The sequence below is a fragment of the Zootoca vivipara genome, chromosome 2 (genome assembly GCF_965207765.1).
Source record: "Zootoca vivipara chromosome 2, rZooViv2.hap1.1, whole genome shotgun sequence".
NCBI lineage: Eukaryota > Metazoa > Chordata > Lepidosauria > Squamata > Lacertidae > Zootoca > Zootoca vivipara.
In genome coordinates this window covers 44550913-44570943 of record NC_142584.1, presented here as the reverse complement: position 1 = coordinate 44570943, position 20031 = coordinate 44550913, and the positions used below count along the sequence as shown (strand labels likewise).

At 41.0% G+C, this 20031-nt stretch overlaps 1 protein-coding gene across 1 annotated transcript in view; it reads right to left on the bottom strand.

Annotated features, from left to right (window-relative positions):
- The window catches only part of LOC148686830 (teneurin-2-like), a 42140-nt gene extending 22370 nt beyond the window's left edge, over positions 1-19770 (bottom strand). Inside the window, exon 1 of the mRNA XM_088661181.1 lies at positions 19531-19770. Within this exon, the coding sequence (XP_088517307.1) occupies positions 19531-19756 (226 nt within the window). The 5' untranslated portion in view covers positions 19757-19770. The remainder of the gene's footprint in view (positions 1-19530) is intronic.
- Between the last annotated feature and the right edge of the window lie 261 nt (positions 19771-20031).

Genomic DNA, 20031 nt, shown 5'->3' with positions numbered 1-20031 from the left:
CGCGTTTAGAAGAAGTAATATATCCTGGCATCCGCTGATGAGGATAAATACAGTTGGTGGTGGAAACAACAGTACATGCAGATATCCTTCTCTGAATGCAGATGCCGATAGCCATTTTATTCAAGGCAATGCTTTGATGCAGCTTTTGAATCTGCCTTGTCAAATTGTTTAACCAAAGAACATGGCCATCAAAAGCTTCCTGTTCTTGGACACAATTAAGAGCATCATAATTCTTTGCAAAATCAGTTGCTCTTATCAAATCTCTTATTTTATGGAAGAGGGGGAAAATGTCAGTTTTAATTGACCTTGATCTGTGTTTCATTTTAGAGGTTTTTTTTTTTTAAAAAAAAACAATAGTGAGCTGGTTTACATGGCTTAGTACAGATGTGTGAGTGTGAGGGTTCCTAGAGGGGTGATCCCAGCCATTGTGCTCCTTTCTCCTGGTACTCCTGCTGCTATGCTGTTGTGAGTCCAAGGCCTTTTTCAGCCAGTGCTTCACAGTTTTCACTTTGCTTTCTGCCAACCCATTACACTGGGTTATTTGAGATTAGAGGTAACATGAATAAAATCATAGTCCTTAGTAAATTTACTAAATTATCATGCTGTACACTGAGGACCATTATCAATCCTGGGAATCTGAGGCATCCCATGTCTGGGGGAAAAATAGATCTCAAGTGAATTAATATCTGTTGAACTATCGTATCCTCAGGTGTGACTATCTTGAGTAAGAATCTATGACCAATAAGTAGTCACATCTAAGACATGCAAATGAAACTATTACCACCTTGTATCAAGGTCCTAAAGTCTCTTGCTCAATAACCATGGGTTTCTTTCTGTTGTCTAAGATGATATATTTGACATGTGGGACATTTTTATCTATAGTCTCATTCCATTCATTTGTGGCTACACAAATGAATGAAGAGCCTTTCTGGCTCTCCTCATGCATTTCTCTATCCCAAGATGCCCTTCATATGTTTTCATAAGCATTTCTGCCTATAAGTGCTTTGGGTACCACAATCATATCTGTGAGCTCAGTTGTATGATAATTATATGGTCTTGGCATTCTGTGTCCTGACACGCCTGTAGAAATGGCCACTTTGACCATCTGAAGGGTATCACCAGTGGCTTCTTGCAGTTTAGTCCATGCTCTTGTAGGTACTGGAAAGTTTTATAATTTTATAATTGATGTTTTCTGTCTCACCCTCTGTCTTGCTCCTTGTTTCCACTATGCTAAAAGGTCTGGATAATGCATCAGCCACTACTAAATCTTGTCCAGGTGTGAACTCCAAGGAAACATCATAGGATTGCACCTGAAAAAAATAACCTCTGCATCCATAAGGCCCCTTTTTTTTTGCAATGACGACATGAGGTTTGTAATCTGCTTAAGCTAAAATTAGTCTCCCTCTAAATACAAGAGGCAGTGCCTCTTTTTCTATTTGTATGTACAGTAGTTGCATTTGGAGCTGGTGAGATCCCTGAAGTGTTTCTCCAGTGCTTCTCATATTATTCCATCAATGCAGCTCCTTTACCTTCTCTGGATACATCTGAGGATATTTTAGTCACCCTTTCATTATCAAAATACTGCAGCACAGGATATTTTTTTTTTTCAAATTAGAATCTTTTTAAGTGTTTGAACTATTGGGCCATGTTTGCATCCCTGTGCATCTTTTGGTAAAAGTGCTCTCAGATTGAGTAAAAAATATTGCCATGTTGGATATAAATCAAGCCTAGAAAATTCTGTACCCTTTCTTTGTCTCGGGGAGGGGGCATAACTGTGATGGCTCTCCCCCCTCCAGATCAATGATAAGTCCTTGATCTGTTAATATTTCTCCCAGAAAGTTTATTTCATTTAATCTGAATATGCATTTTCAGTTTATTTTCATCACTGTGGCCTAAGCTCTTTCTAAAACTTGCTATAGATGTGCATTACGTTATGCTTTAGTACTACCCCAAATAAGGAAGTCATTCTTTTGGCGAGGTGTTAATTCAGAGATGTGTGCATGTTGCAGCCTAGTATCTCTGTTATTTCCTTGTTTCTTTACATTCTCCCCCCCCCCAGGGGCTGGTTCTTCTATGAAAACCTACTCTTGTTGCACCTAAGATTCCTGGGGCTTCTGTCTCCACTAATTGTATTAATGGAAACATTTGCAGTTTTTCTCTCCGAGACTTGCATTCTAGCCTCTCTTGCAGCAGCAATTGGTGCAGTCTTGATTGCCCTTTCTAGAGTCAGATCACATTCTTCCAGGAGTCTTTTTTGCAGTTTGCAGTCTCTAACTCCCAACACTATCTGATCTCTAATTAATGACTCTGTTAGGGTCCCAAAGTTGCATGTCTGACTCATCAGTTTCAGGTCAGTAAGGAATTCTTTTACTGATTCCCCTTCATGCTGCACTCTGAGGCAAAAACTTTTATCTTTCATAAGTCTCATTGCTCTTGGGCATGCAATATTTTTCAGCTTTAGAGCTACTGAAAAACTAGCCTGTTCCTCCTGGCTTAACTTGCATGGCATGGAAAAGACCTACTACCTTGTGTCCTGCTACATGCAAAAATATTGCTACCTTTTGAGGATATTAATTTTCATGCTTTTCTGTAGCTTCCATGTAGATGGGGAAGTCTTGCTCAAGTCTTTTCCAGGATTCTGCTTCATTGCCAGTGAGCTTCCACTCCCTTGGAGCCTTGAGCCATTCCATCTTTTATACAGGCCATTCTTGTTTTGCATGTGGGTTCTGTTCTGGATGCCTTTGCACATAAGCCCGCTATGCTCCATCCCTGCCCCATTCCACCCCTTTTCATTATGTTTTGGGGTTTGGCACCATGTGTGTACGCACAATCACACGTCATTTGTACACGCCTAAATCGGCCGTTGCCTTGCCTGTACGGTTTTCTCTGTTTAAATGATGAGCAGGTCCATTTCCCCCCTGCACTCCCCCCCCCCACAATTATCTCCATCAAGCTCTGGGGCCAGCTGGGGGTTGGAGGATGCATGGGAAAGCGGTGGTGGCTGTGCTACCACATGTCAGCTGATAGGCAGGGAGGTTGAACAGCCCCACTGTGCTTCTGGTCTCTTTGGGGCTTTCTCTGCCCTCACTGAAGTCCTCTTTGGGCACCAGGGAGGGTTTCCTTGCAAGCCATGGAGACACTCCAGTTCTCTCCTGCCATGTCTTGGTTTGAATCTATTTATATATTTATTTCCCAGCACTGTCCTATACATTGTCATACACAAGTCAACCGCGCATTAGGTGGCAGGAGGGGGGGGGCTGTATTTTGACCTGGAGTGAAAGAAACAGCTAGCAGGCTTTCAGAATTAGAGTGAAGTACCACACGGTAAGAGGTGCAGTGACCTCAGGGCAAAAATTTCAGCAGGGGGTCCACTGTTCCTCAGACCTTGTGGGGGGCCGGGCAGCGGTGGAGGGACAATGAGCGGCATGCGAAAGGGCTCCGGAGAGGGGCTGCTTTAAATGGCGTGAGGTCGAGCTATCACGCTGCTGCTGCTGGCACCAATCAAAGCCCAGCCCCTTCCTCCGCAGGGCAGGGAGAAGCCAGGAGGAGGGAGGGAGGAGGCACCACAGCAGTGTGTGTGGGGGGGGAATGGCTCAGCCCAATCAGAATCAGAACCATGCCGATCCATGTGGCGATTCCCGGACCATCCGCAGGCTGGATCCAGAAGGCAATTGGGCCAAATCCGGCCCCCGGGCCTTAGTTTGCCGACCCATGCTCAAGATAGTATGGAGTAATAATGCAGATATATAAATTCCTCAATCCATTCTTCACGTTATTGTTCTTCAGTGTTTCTGTACTGTTAAAATTATTAACTTGCCTCTTGACGAATCATTGTATTTATGAAAAGCTGTGATCTGACAGGTACGGTATACATAAAGCAAAATGAAATTACATATTGTATATATGCAGTACTTAAATGTCATTACAATCTGTTTGGTTTTTTGTATAAACTAAACCAGTAATCTGTCTAAATGGCTATTTTACTTTTGACATGCACCAATTCATCCTTATATTTATTTTGTGTCCAGTCATGAAATTTTATTCAGAATGGAATGTGAGAGAACTTCAGGATTGGGCTCTGGGGATTCAGAACATGAATAAGTTGATGGGCTGTGGGGAAAGTCAGTATTTTAAAGAAGTCTCTTCCAATTCTCCTGTCATAGCCTTCACCAGTCACTGAGCTTTACTTTCCAAAATTCCTAACATAAAATGTATTTTTTCTTTCATAGGTCGGCATTCTTCAACTTTACACAGATTCAGTCTTCCAAGTACATGGGCAGGAAGAGGAAAACATCAAACTATGTGGATGTCACTTAAAATGCTTTAGAGGAACCTTCCACAACTTTGTGCCTTCCAAACGTTTTAGAGCGCAACTTCCATCATCCCTCACCATGGCCATGCTGGCTGGGCTGATGAGAGTTATAGAGTGAAACTTGAGGAAGGCTGCTCTAGAAGGTCTTAACCAAAGCAATTTTCAGCAATTTTCAATTCAGCAATATTATTGCTAAAATGATGGTGGTGATGATGATGATGAATAATTGCTTTATTCTCACCAGGGGAGCAATTGGTGAAGGGCAGATTAGAAATATTATTATTTGTTTGTTTATATGCCACTTATAGGGACCCAGGTGGCTCTGTGGGTTAAACCACTGAGCCTAGGGCTTGCTGATCAGAAGGTCGGCGGTTCAAATCCCTGTGACGGGGTGAGCTCCCATTGCTTGGTCCCAGCTCCTGCCAACCTAGCAGTTCGAAAGCACGTCAAAATGCAAGTAGATAAATAGGAACCGCTACAGCGGGAAGGTAAACGGCGTTTCCATGTGCTGCTCTGGTTTGCCAGAAGTGGCTTTGTCATGCTGTCCACATGACCTGGAAGCTATACGCCGGCTCCCTCGGCCAATAATGCGAGATGAGCGCGCAACCCCAGAGTCGGTCACGACTGGACCTAATGGTCAGGGGTCCCTTTACCTTTACCTTTTATGCCACTTATAAACCACTTAGAAGCCATTTTGGCATATAACTACAAAAATTAATAAATAATTTTAGAAACACAAGAACAATTCTACTGCACACTAAAACATCCTTAAAATATACAATAAAAGAAGCGATTAAAAAGCATGAGAATCAGAACAGTTTTTAAAAAAATAAAAGACCATGAAATGAAACGAGAAGTTAAATTCAGGGGTGTCTAAACAGGTGTGTCTTCAGGATTCAGCAGAATTCCAACACTGCTCTCTCATATTTCAGCAATGATGACTTTCCACAACGGTAGTGCTGCCAGTGAAAAAGCCAACTTCTGTGTTACTGCAGGTCTATAACCACCAGGGCATTACAAAACACAGCTCGTACTGGGCAGTAGTCCAAAGTTTTTTAAGGGCTTAGTATGTAAGCAACAGAACTTTAAAACTGGCTCGGTGGCTAATAGGCAGTCAACACAGATCCTTCAGCACCAATATGATATGTGCCCAATAAGGAGCACCACTCAACAGCTGTGCTGCAGCATTCTGTACCAGCTTTAGCCTCTGGACCAACTGTACAAATATATAAATAAATAATCCAAATAAGCAGAAGAACAGGTAGGGTCTACTTTGTATCGCCAATAAGAGAAGTTAGAATGCCCAATGAAGGTTATAATCAACTGATCTATGTCTCAACTCTATAAAGTTTTCAGAGGAAAAGGCAAGCCATCCATAATCTGCTTTGCAACACATGGGAAAACATATTGCAATCTGATTGTGAAAGTTGTACTTCAGCAACAACCAGAAGACTTCTGTGAAAATCAATATCTTTCTTTAGTTGAAAGAGAAGATACAACAAATTCTGTAGACATCTGTGTGAAGGGTTTCAGTGCTCACAAGTGAATTATATCAAGTGCATATTTTGAGAGGACAATCAGGTTCACATTACATGATTATTCACTTATTAAAATGACTGAGTGGTTATGAAAATCTGTTTTGATAAGTATTGCCCTGATTTATTGCTGTAGACTAATCTATCATGAAATTATATAAGATGATGCTCATCTTATTTTAAGGTAGGTTTAGGTATCTCAACACAGATTAAAACACTGATTAATTAAATTAACATTTCCACCATGTAACTAGCAACATTTGTTTTGCTAGTTATGCTAAAGCAGGGGTCCCCAAACTTACCTGGCTTTGGGCCGGTGCCCGCTGCGGCAATTGCGCGGCGGGCCGGAGGGCGGGAGAGCATGCGTGTGCGCACGCCCATACGCGTGCACACACGCTATTTCCTGTCAGAGGAGCACCAAAAATAGCTTGTGTGCATGTGCACGGGCCTCCTCCGACCCGGAAGTGCGGCGGAAATGACACATGCGTGCAAGCTATTTCGATCGCACATCCAACCTGGAAGTGGGCAGCCGCACTGCGCTGCTAAGAGCAGGCAGCGGCAGCAGGGGGCGTGTGGCATTGTGGGCCGGATTAAAGAGGCCTTCGGGCCATATCTGGCCCGTGGGCCGTAGTCTGGGAAAGCCTGTGCTAAAGGAAGGGATGAGATTCTGTCAGCATGCAATATTAAATATGATGAAGGTGGTAAGTAATATTGCTACAACGTGACATTGCTTATGAAAGTAAGCACCACATCCTTCCAGTGGAGACTACTTTGAACAGTAGTTTTGTCTGAAGAATAATAGAATGGTAGAGTTGGAGGGACCACAAGGATAATCTCATCCAACCCCGTGCAATGCAGGAATATTTTGCCCGAAGTAGGTCTGAAACCCACAACCCTGAGATTAAGGGTCTCATGCTCTACTGACTGAGCTATCCCAGCAGAGGAATAACTGATTTTGTGATGAAGGAGAATGTAGTCATGGGCACAGCACCGCTAAACCTAAACATAGAGGGGCCAAGTGTTAACAAATAGGTTGTATCCAATAGTGGTTTTGTGCTAGTGGAACCACTTCTACCAGTGCAAGACAGAGAATTGTATTTTGCCAATGCACCCAAAAGTGGTTGGTGAACTCTCTGGAACAGTATGAGGAATGGCATGAAAGGCTGCAATTGATAGTGAGTCTTGGGCAGCATTTGGTAGGGCATTTTTCTTATTATTATTTTTGGCCCAAGAGGCCTTTCATTTTTCATCATTTGTCTTTTGCTTTACTGGATGAAGTTTCTGCATCATTGTTGTTTACACTGTAACACACAACATTTTTAGTTACTCAATGTAAGCTACCTTGGGGGAATTAATAGTGGAAAGGATTTTAAATGGCAATTATATAGAGATCTGGCTCATAGGACATTTTACATTAAGTTAGGACACCATACATGGGAAGCCAACAGCTGCCTTTTCCTCTCCTCTCCTCTCCTCTGTCTGACCTAGAGCCACATCACATATGTCCATGCAGCAGCAACTAGGTTCTATAGGATTAACAGATAGCAGATCCACTGTTTGTCTCCGCATTTCTTGAAAAGTATAGGTTCCAAAAAAAATCTTTCCCTACAATGTCTCAGGAAGTGAGTGAAGAAGGAAATAAGCTGAAGAGGTGCCTTTATTCTCCCTGCTGTTGTGTCCTGGGTCATAGGGAGAGCAGAAGCAGAGACCGAGCCCAGCAGGGAAAGAGCTATAGAAGAGAAATGCATTTCAATAATGACCCAGACCTCCTAGAGTTGCTTTCAGCTATGGAGCAAAGCACAAGGGCCCCTACCCTCTCTGGATTTCACCCTATGATGCAACTACAGAATTTTTCTTTCTTTCCTCTGTGTTGCTTGTGGTTTTAGAAATCTGAACTTCACAGTCTGGGGGTCAGCAAGGTGAGCTTTCCAATAACCGGATTCCCCTGACAGTTACAGTATTATTTTCAATCTTACAATCCCCATTAACAGGAAAGAACTTCAGGAACTTTTCATATGGTTAGTAGGGGCCAAAGAGATAAGTTCTATATTCCAAAGTATGACATATCTGAAAAATGTGCATGCCCAATCTTTTCTTGAAAACTTTCAAGAAACATGACTGGTAAGTTTTAATTTTTTTTTTTAAAAAGAATAGTAATAGCTATCCTCCATGCCCAAGATGCTTTTATAATGTCTATTCATAAGTAAATTCAATTCAGCGAAGTCCTTTTCTAATGTTAATTGAAAGCTTTCTGTTTGCACATTCAGCCCATTTTATTGCTTTCTTGCTTAGTGCAGCTGGAGGATTACAGATGCCCCTTAATTGGTCAACCTTTGTGCTGTTTATGTGTGTGTACTAATGTACTGCTTGCTTTCCATTGTAACAAAATGGTGCTATGTCATTGTAATAGCAAAAAATAACTATAAAAGGAAATATAACATAACTTTAATGGGGATTCATGACATGAAGGTATAGGTACAACAATTCTTTCTTCTTGTAAGCAGTGTTTGTTTGGGGCCTTTTAATAACTTTTTTGAAGTTTTAGAAATCTTTTTTTTCAGTTTCCCCCCACTGTTCAGCTTATTGCCATTGATATTAGTTATGTATATATCATTTTGATTTTTTTACTCATGTTTTAATATTGTAATTAAATAGTTTGCATGACCTTTTTCATAATTTTGTTATTGCTAAAAACTGCGAGAAACAATTTAAATTTTATTTTTGTGTTTCATAAAAATGGCTTTGCACAAATGGTTTGTAATATAGCTTTATAATATTTATATTCATAAAATACTCATAATCATAATGCCCTGAGGAGAACTCACTTTAGAATATATTCGAATTAATGTTTTCTTCTCCTGCATCAAGATTTCCCCTTTTCCTTCCCCCCACCCCCTCCAACTGGCTCCTCCTTGGTTTTTCTTTTCTGTTAGAAGGAGCCACATCAACATATAACATGCTTCAGTGCCAGGTTCATGGCTTATCAACATAACATTGTATATGCACCATAAGGCAAGATTAATGTAGAAGTCATGCACTCTGGTGCAAAGTGATATCATTTAAACTTGCGTTGGAGTGCTAAAAGAAGAGCCAATGCAATACAATGGATAAATAACTTACCATTTCACATTAGCAGACACATGGCATATCGGTGCAATATAAGTACTGTAATCTAATAAAGGTATATTTATAAATAATCTTAGCTACAGAGCGTACCTTTTCCATTCTTCATGATTTTGGAAGAAATATCCCTGGTGTCTTCAATTGGACCCATGCAGTTAAAGTTCTCTGTGACTTTGAAAATATATCCTACTGTGTCAATGAACGTTTCACTAGCACTTGTGTGAAACATTTGATTTTTCTAAACCCTACTTGAAAGAAATGTTTTGACTTTCAATATGGTTTACTGTATCTTTCTCACTTGTATAGAAATGTTGGCCTCTAGCAATAGTAAACCACATATTACTCATACTTCTTAATCCCTCAAAAATCAAGATTTTAATTCGCTTTAATGCCCTTTCTTTTAATTAGAATGTTGCTAAATCTCTAGGCAGTCTTACTAACCACTTTAACCTCCTTTTAATTTGTCGTCTAGAAAATTATAACTCTTCATTAACTTTGGGAGACAGAGCATTAAAATTGTGATATATCATTCCCCATTTTATTAACAATCTACTTAATGAATTCAGTGCTTGAAGCAGATCGTGGTGATAATATATGCATTTACAATGTTTTTTTTAACAAGAATTTGGCAAGAAAGCTAATATAAGAGCACACATTTAATTGCATGCATAGGAGTACACGTGCACAGACTCAGACAGAGAATCAAATGCAGTTGGGAGAAATTTGATTTAAGAAATTATGGAAATCAGAGAACAAAACACAAATGTGTGCTTTGATTAACTTTGCTAGAGATTCACTATCGCTATCTCAGAAACATCAGAATTTCATTTATAACGCTGAATCATGGCTGACAAATAACAAACACTATTCTTACACGGTCAAACTTTTGATGATTATAGTGATCCTAACCTCTTTCTCAGTTTGGCAGTGTATCATTTGGAACATATGTCAGGATATGGGTTAGATTCAGCCAGTGAACCTGTGAAATAGTGTCAAGTAACAATCAATAATTTTTAAAGCATCAACTTTATTAGAAAACAAACTAAAATACATTGATAAAGTACAATTGGTACTTAACTGAATGGTAGATTTAGGAGGGGTTGTTGGGCTATTGGGTTGGGCTTAGGCTCCACCTTGAGGATGAGGCAGGAGGGGAAAAAAACTCTTCAGAGACATGATTGGCTCCTGATCAGTTTTATCAGGAAAATAACAGAAAACTCAACTCCTGGTAAAAGGGGGGAGACTCGTGAACGATTGTGAACAAATCTAAAGAATCTAAACATTCCAACACAAACTTATAAACCATTGCAGCCTCCACTAGGGTGTGGTCCTGATAGCCCAGCGACCCTGCCTAAATATCCTATTCAAGTAAGTACCAACAGTACAATTTCAGGAGCACAGCATATCCAACTAGGGTGATTCCAAGCTGCACTGGAGATTACTAAGGCAGAAGGACCTGCTGCAGGACCATATGGCCAAAAGCGACCTCCACTAAGACATCTTATGATGCTTTGTGAATGTAGTCAGAACATGGAAACTTGACAGAACTTTGGGTAGAAAGGAGGGGTCAGTTCTCAAAACTGCCCATTCCTTATGGAACATACATAAATGCTTTGTTATGGGATAGGGTCTCCAACTCTGACACTCTTAACACTGGAAGTAACAACTATTTGTCCAAGGGTTCAAATGTAGGCTTGTGTAAGGCTGAGACAACAGCATGCAGGTCCCAGGAAGGAAAACAGCAGGCCACCAGTAGACACAGTAGGGCTCTCCCATGAAGGAAGTGCTTCAGCAGAGGGTGTGCCAATAAGTGGGAGGCATTATCGAGTTGCCCCTTCGCGCTTCAGTGTGTTGGGTTGAGGATGTCAGGAACTGCTGACTTGTCCAACTTGAGAGGGTGGAGCTTCACTGGCAGATCAGAACGTGCATGCTTCCACTCTGGTCTACTGGCTACACTTAAAAGCTGACTGCACATGGCACTTTCAGCACAGTCAGCAGAGAGCAAACCCTCCCTCTTTTTCATGCTGCACTGTATTGTGATGTGTTTTAATCATGTTTTGCCATTTTGGGACCTGGGAAGGAATTTGCCTTCAAACAGATTGGGCCCATTGGGGTTTATTTTGCCTTCCCCATAGGAAAATGTCACAACCTTTGGCAGGTGAGGCACTGGGTGGAATCCTAGTCATCAAGGTCTTGAGGTAATTTGGGCATCATTCTGACCGAAGAACAGGTGTGTACTCAGGGTACCCCATTAGAGGGGTCTAGGCGGAATTCTCTGTCCAGAAGCCAAGCCACCCTGGTAGACGGGCATTTTGGGGAGGCCACAATCCTTGGCACAGTGCTGAAATGGATATATGCCTGAGCCAAAGTCCACCTACATCTGAAATTTTTGTCCACCTGCATCTGAAAAGCTGTGGCCATTTTTATCTCAGATTGTTATCTTGTCATGTTTGTTCCTTTACACCAGGGGTCCCCAAACTAAGGCCCGGGGGCTGGATTTGGCCCAATCACCTTCTCAATCTGGCCCACGGACGGTCCAGGAATCAGTGTGTTTTTACATGAGTAGAATGTGTCCTTTTATTTAAAATGCATCTCTGGGTTATTTGTGGGGCCTGCCTGGTGTTTTTACATGAGTAGAATGTGTCCTTTTATTTAAAATGCACCTCTGGGTTATTTGCGGGGCATAGGAATTCGTTCATTATTATTTTTTCAAAATATAGTCCGGCCCCCACAAGGTCTGAGGGACAGTGGACCGGCCCCCTGCTGAAAAAGTTTGGTGACCCCTGCTTTACACCTTAGCTATATCATCTGCACCGGGAGGGGTAGCACTGCAACTGGGACCACAACATGCATTCAGATAAAGCTGAATCATTGTGTTCAATTTTTTTTTGCCATTCCAGTCTTCTGACAACCTCTCTGACTACTGATCATCAAGATTTGCAGTAAAGCTTCTTCTCTTTCCACAGGGGAGGAGTTGTGAACGGGAATCGCTTCCTGCGCTCACAGGTGCACAGCTGGGCCCCCTGTGTCACTGGAGTCCTGGGCCTGCGCCAAGCACCCCAGCCAGCCAATCCAACTGGCTGGGGGAAGGAATGGTTTAGGCGTTTTAAAATGCCTGCAGGCCCTTGAGCTCTTCACACTTTGGATAACTGAAGCACCCTGTCCTGGGGACAGTCTACGACAGGGGTCCCCAGACTTACCGCGCAGTGGGCCGGTGCCCGCTGCGCCGACCGCGCGGCGGGCCAGAGGGCAGGGGAGTGTGCGCGCAGCGGGCCGGAGGGCGGGGGAGTGCACGCCCGTGCGCGTGCGCACACGCACACGGGCGGGAAAAAATCGCCGAAAATCGCTTGTGCGCATGCGTATGGGCCTCCCCCGACCCGGAAGTGCATCGGAAATGACCTATTCTGGGTCGGGAGAGGCCCATACGCATGCGCACAAAGGATTTTCGGCGATTTTTTGCCGATTTTTATGATCGTCGCCGCGCCGCGCGCCGTAAGAGCGGGCGGTGGCAGCGGGCGGCGGGGGTCGTCGTGGGCCGGATTGGGAGGCCGATTGGGCCGCATCCGGCCCAGGGGCCGTAGTTTGGGGACCCTGGTCTACGGTATATCTAACAATCCAGGATAGCAATGGGAAACGGCGCTGGAATAAGGGAATTTCCAGCAAAAAAAGGGAGAGTTGACAGCTGTGGCTTGGAATAAGGGAGTTTCCCGCAAAAAAAGGGTTGACAGCTATGACCCTTGTTTTGGTAACAAAACTCTTATCTATTTGATTACATTATTGCTCTGGTTGCAGTTAAATACTGTATCATCTTAATTATGTGGGTTCATCTTTAGGGGCTTGAGCCTTAAGGGCAAAAGATTGGGTGAGATCCATTTATTTCCTTTTTCCAGTCCTGGGATTCCACACTAGAAAACTTGTGGTTTTTTTAAAGTGTGAAAGGAAAAATTACCTTGATTTTTGAATTAAGAATCTCTGGAAGAAAGCCAAAGAGCTGTGGGAATGTAGGATAGATGGGGAATTACAGAAAGAACCAATAGCAACCTCCCTCCCCCCTCCACCTTATGCTAATTAGTGGTAGCAGGAAAAGGAAACAATAAATTTAGACCCCCCTGACAATTTGGAGGGCTAGAAAATCCCTTATGAAAAGAGATGGGAATTTTAAACTAAAACTATATTTTGAAAATGATAGATGAAGTGATGGTGTGATCGAGCAACACAAATAAAAATTTGTTGCCTCCCAGGGCAACACTTTAAAATTTGTAAGTTATAACGTCCCATCGGACTATATCAATAATAATGTCCCAGCTGACTGTGTGTGTGTGTGTGTGTGTGTGCGCGCACACACACACACACACACACACGTCTTCTACATAATATTTTTTTTGGTCTCATTAACAGGCCCCCTTTCAGCTTTGCATTTATTAAACAGAAATTGTAATCTGTTCAATAAAAATGATAGAAAAGGTGTTAGTTAACAACAACTGAATGTTTCACAAAACGAACTGCAAAATAATTCAGGTGGGTAGCTGTGTTGGTCTGACGCAGTCGAAATATATATAAAAATATATATAAAATTGTCCAGTAGCACCTTAGAGACCAACTAATAGTTGCAAAATTGTTATTTTCTACATCCATCCCTATGAGATGCCAACATTTAACACCAGTTACATGGGCAAAAAATAAATAAAATGCAGCTTTCCACATACTGCGACCCAAATTTTAAAAAGCACCTTTTGGTTTTGAGCAGAGGTCTCTATACGAACTATTACCTAAGGATACCTGGAAACTGTCGGAAGCCATAATCCAAGTATTCTCCCCAAAAAGTACAAGGAAGAAATAAAACTACTAATATTCATGCATGTTGTTTGGTAACAGCATTATACCATAAGGAAAGCTGCAATAATTCATAACAGCATCTTGTAATAAAACAGTTTTATGCATCCCTCTCAAACTGTTTAGTGCTCATATCTCATCAGATGGCTGAGTAAGCATTACTCTTTGGGACAGTAAATCTCAGTTTCCAATATGGTCTGCATTCAGAGACATGTATTTTAGCATTCATTCTAAAACACTTAGAGCTAAGTATTTGTAAAGAATGGGAAGCTATATATTTAAATGTCTGAATGCCATTTGCTTTGTCAACTTCACTAATCTAAGTTTGTTCTAGAGATGAGTCAAATGGGTCCTCAGGCAGTCCTGCATCAATATTATGGTATATTCAACCACTTAGGACAAAACAATTACAGCTGTTTATTTTTTGTTTATTTGAACCTTGCACAAAACGGGTTTCTGTGGTTTTTTTTATTTAAAAAAAGACTGAATTCATAGCAACCTTGGCAAGCTATGCTAATGTGCAATTTCAGGAAGATATGGAAGAAAGAGTGACACTGGGACAGCAGGCAACACGTTTTAACAGGCTCCTTTGAGTCACATAACATTTTTCCTAGGCAGGCGTGGGGAAATCCATGTATGTAATTGCATGTCACAACCATGTGAGTATCTATTTTTATGCAGCAAAGCAGATTCTAAATAGCTACAATTGTTGCAATATATACAAACACACATACTTTTATGTAAGGGCTGGTATCTCGGGTTAGAGGAAAACAAGTCAGACAAGACGACGTTCAGCAGCTGATTGCAAGAGATTGGGGGGGGGAGATAAAGGACGCTAGCTCCCTTCCCGGCTGCCCCCTTGCCCAGGCCTCCATTGTTGAATGGTCTGCCGAGGGAGGCTGTTTGTTTCCCCAGCAACATGTGACTGGCTGATTGGATTATCTGGCTGATTAGATTATCAGAAGCTGCAGAACTGAGTTGAACAGGATTTTTTCCCTTTGCAAAGTAAACTCAACAACTTTGAGCTGATCCTTTAAAACAGGGGCTTTTCTTCTTTGAAAAAGAAGCTGCACAACTGTGGGCTGATCCCCACAAAAACAGGGCTTTTCCCCTTTCCTCCTCTGAAAACTAAGTGCGTCTTTATGGTCGGGTGCATCTTATGGAGCGAAAAATACGGTATTTTAATTTAAGTTCGGTTTGATTGTTGTGTCCTACAAGGTTTTGTGTTGTGTCCCCACGTTATTTAATTTCTATACGAAGATGCTGCAACACAACAAAGATGTGTGGAAGTCCTTGGTACTTAAGATCAGATGGACTGGATATAAATTTAAGTCCTGAAGCTTAATCTATGCAAGTCAGACATGTCTTTCATTAGTCTTTCATTATCTTGAATAAGATATGTGCATACTTTTTGTTGCTACACACCCTTTAAGAATCAGTTTTACTGCTTGGGACTGCTCCTAGACCTGACACTGGTGGGGGTACATGATGGCTACTATTTAAATCCTCATTTTCAAGTCCCCAATAAAGCTTGTTTGAATTTGTGTTATTACTTTCAATTGGGTGCTTTATGAATGCATGTTCCTCTTTAATTTGTGTAGCTATCAGGATTATACTCCATAGTGGAAAATGCAAAGAAGGAAGGTTTACTTTATTGTTGTGTCAGAAGGTTAAACTATCTGAAGGGAACACCTTTTTCAAACAGTACATATGTCATGACAAACTGAAGTGCATATCGAGACCACTGCCATTTTCTTAACTAATGCCACTGAACTAAATTAGAGAAACAACTGGGGAATTTTATTTTTAAAAATGGGGGAAAATAGAGAGATATCCACACAGCACTACTATATAGATACTGTGCTATGCGTCACTGAAATTAGACCTCCTTGTAAGAGAAAGTACAATAAATATGTGCCCTGCACTTATCAACACATATGACAAATTAGAAAAGACTTTATCAAATCATTAAATAATTCCTTGTTGGCTGCACATATTAAAATTATAAAGCATATACTATTTGTCCTCATAATTCCTGGAGGAGATGGATTACTAGATTGGCTTTGGTTACAACGTGAAAAAAGAGAGAGAAGGCATTCGGTGCAACACAGAATGCTCAGTAATAACTTATGTGACAACTAAGAGATGGGGCTTTTGATCATGTAACATTCTAACTGTAGTTTGCAATAATTGTGTGTCAGTCTTCACACCTTTTCCAAGTTGTTCGAGATCTTCAAGAGAGAAAATTATGATGACAACACTTATAATTAGTCATATCCTCATAGCTGTCAAGTTTTCCCTTTTCTCGCGAGGAAGCCTATTCAGCATAAGGGGAAATCCCTTTAAAAAAGGGATAACTTGGCAGCTATGCATATCCTATGTCTACCTAGAGACATGCAGGATATTATACAGACTTCCTGCTTTTACCTTGCAAAGTACAAAAACACTGCAGTGGCTCTCTGCTTTAAATTAATGCAATTAAGATATATCTCAAGTAAAGCATCCAGATATAAATCCTCCCAATACTATTATAAAATTATGGCCCTTTTTTAAAAAAAGGCCTGTATCTTGTTTGTTTTGGACCATACCCCGTGTTGGGTCCTCAGATAAAGCACAATTTTTAATTTATTGTGGCATAAAAATTCTCTGCAGCTCTGCGGTGTTTACCTAATACATATTTTTACATCAACAAGGTATTAACTTGTTCAATGGCATCCACACAAGGCAATGAAGTCCATCTAGTGTTACCTTGCTCAATGGCACCCACATTAGCAGGGCCGGATGTACTATGAAACTATTGAAAAAGATCTAATTTTCATGACTTCTATAGATATCTGTCCATTGCAACTAATGCCCATTCTATTCCTGTGACTTCTGAGCCACAACAAGGCTTCCAAGGTCAAAGATTTATGCTGTTATGAATAGTGGAAGAAAGATAGTCAACAAAAACCTTACTTTTACTTCCCTTGCAACATTATACTCTACGGGTAGCTTCACTGCAAGCTGTTGGCCAGGCCCGGCTCTAGGTAGACCCCCGGTGGCGCAGGGCACCATGGCGCCGGCCCGCCAGAAAGGCGCCGTGAGCTGCGCCCGCCCGCTGGCCGGCCGATCCGCCGATCCGCCACGCAGCTGCGCCTGTGGGAGCCGCGCTGCGCGCTGCGCCCACCTGCCCACCGCGCTGGGAAACGGGACGGGAGGGCGCCAGAGAGATCGCACTGTGCCTGCCCGCCCGCCCGCCGCTGCGCCCACTGCGCTGGGAAACGGGGCGGGAGGGCGCCGGAGAGATCCGGCGCACCACAGCGGCAGGGGCGTTTAAGACAGCCCTGCTGTTGGCCTTTGTGGATAAAGGGGGACTGCATGAACAACCAATATTGGGTGGACCAGCAAATCAGACAAATGCCTCCATTTAATAGAATGAGCCTCATGCCTAGAGAGTGGCCTGATAAATCCATTTCAGTGTTTCCAGTAAATAATTCTTGTGACCTCATTTAAACTCCAAGTTATTCTGTCAACATCTAATTCTGCATCCTGAGGCAAATCGGTGAAGTTGGCACAAATCAGCAGTTGCCAGCTTGACATATGTGATTCTACAGTACTCCAGTGTACTTAGAATTCAGAATACTTTGCTAGCAATAAAATGCACTTTTTAAAAGAAAAAAATGTACACAAGCTGTACTGATTTAACTTTCCTGAAAACTGTGTTTCCTTTCCATCAAACTATACATAGGACAGACCTATATTTATGTACCACTAGTAACTACCTGTATACTTGATCCACCAAGAAACAAGAGAATAATAGAGGAACAGTCCCCCCCCCCCGGCAGTGCATACATTTACCCTTAAAATACACCCATACTAGGCTAATTTACTACACATATTGTTTACTTCAAAGTGGGAATAAACAGTCAAGGAAATGTAAATTAGTAGTTACAGAAATAGTAAGTAGGCCAAAATATGGAAATAAAAATAATACCAGGGGAAAATAATTGTATTTGGGAAACTAATGTAAACAACAACTAGCAGAGACGGTAACCATTTTATACCAAAAGAAAGCTGAAGCAATTTCATGAAAGAAGAAGAAAGTTGGGAAAAGGTTTTAAAATCAGTGATCTAGAAACAAAGAACCCTATTGTGGTTTTGAAGCCATGCAAACACAGGATAATTTATACACTTCAGGAGCAACAGTTCTTCAGCTGAAGCATAGTTACAACTTAAAGATCACAAGGACCATTGACAAGAAGTGTCTATGCTGTTGTGCCTGAATGTGACGAATCCAGATTCAGACGCTGATTCAGCAGTAAAGCTCACTGGGGTCCTTAGCCAAGTCTCTATTCTGCAGTTTAAGCTACCTCACATTATGATGCTAAACCCTAGCTCACTGGAAGAATGGCAGGTAATATATCTACTGCACAGAGATATTGTGAATTAACGTTCATAGTGCCAAAGAAATTTTAAGAATTTTGAAAGAAACAACAAATACTTCACAGGGAATTCTATTGCTAAGAGCTATTAGCTCCAATCCAAACCAAGCACATTCATACAGTGATTTAAAACATGTTTAGAGGGCATAAGGTACTTTTAGCATTGTATAGTAGGATAAAATTAAAAGCTATGTTGAACAAATATTCTTCCAAGAGACGGAGCCATATATGCTTGTGAATCAATTTTGCTGGGAAGACAATATTTTGAGAAAAGCATTGTCTAGGATTCATTCTGGGCTAGGAAAAGCAACAGAAATAACTTCATTGGGATCAATCTTACAAAGGGACTATAAGACTTAATATCAATCTATATGACAACTGGACATTTGAAAAGTGTGCTAGTTTTCCCCACCCGCCATTTATGCCTGCCTTAGGAACGCAACAATTTCTTAATAGCCAGACTATTTGGAACTTTTCATATCACAAGTCTGGGCTATGTTTTTCTGTATTTGAATTATTCACACACTGAAAAGAGTAAGACATAGAAGCATAATAAATTTTCACTTAAAGTAACATAGAAATAAATATAAGCAAAGTAAAAACAATATGTAAAGATACTTATCTCAATAGTTTTTGTTAAAATGGAAAAAAGTTATAAAAGGAAGTTTACACATTCATGTGAAGAATTTATGTCAATCTAAAATTTAACATGGGCTTTCGATTCTGTGTGAGGCACTAACAAACTACTAACGAAATTGAAAATGGGTCTTCTCCCTCCATTTTTAAATTAAATTAAATGTAAGGCAGATGCAGTGACAAAATAATGTCAGAGAAAAGTGTACATTCTCCACATTTCAATTCACTTCAGTAAGATATATGGGATAAATTACAAAGTACCTCATAGGTAATTATTACCAAATGTTAATCACAATGTTTTACTCATCTTATCAGTAATGCTAGTCCCACAAAAAAAAAGTAGTGAAAATGTCTCTATTATACCTGTAATGAACCTTAGTGACATAACACAAGGGTATAATATGTGGGCCTCTCCAGAAATATGACAACATGACAGCTGGTTAATACTAATAATTATTAATACCTCTATGTTAAAAGGGGAAATATAGAAAGGCTTTCTGAATATAACAAAGCTAACATATTCACCACTTGACTTCACAATGAAAACTGAATTTTGTACTTGCATGTCAAATCACAACTGAACACAACTTCCAATACAAATGCAGAGTAACTGCATGGACACTTAAATATAGTGCTGTAATGGTTTAAAAAAAAGTGTCTTAGAACATACCTTGTCTTGGAAACTCATCAGACTCTCTGTGAACTAGGTCAGTAACTCGATTTCCATAGTGCATTCTGGTGTCGTGATCATAAGCCTTCAGTGTCTCACTTGAACTATAGGACTTCTGAGTAGGCACTCTACAGTCCTCACTGTCCAGTGATGAACTTGTGTAGCGACATTCCTTTCCACACCTGCCTCTTGTCAAAGAGCGGTGCCTTCGATCTTTTATATCCATAATTCTGGAAGAAAATGAAACTTTTTCCCACTGGTGCAAAACTTTAAGGCAGAGACTGGTCACTTTTCCACCTACAAAAAATAAAAATAATGCTTAAGTATAAAGTGATGACTTAAATATACGTTTGTTTGTGTGCGCGCGCGTCTGTGTGTATGTGTAAAGTCACATTTTCTCACTTTCTTAGAAAACTAAAGTGAAAAAGACACAACAGCCAACAAAGGATTTCAATTGCTTTAAAAAACCTATATAGGTAATTGATCCTAATGGAAACAAAT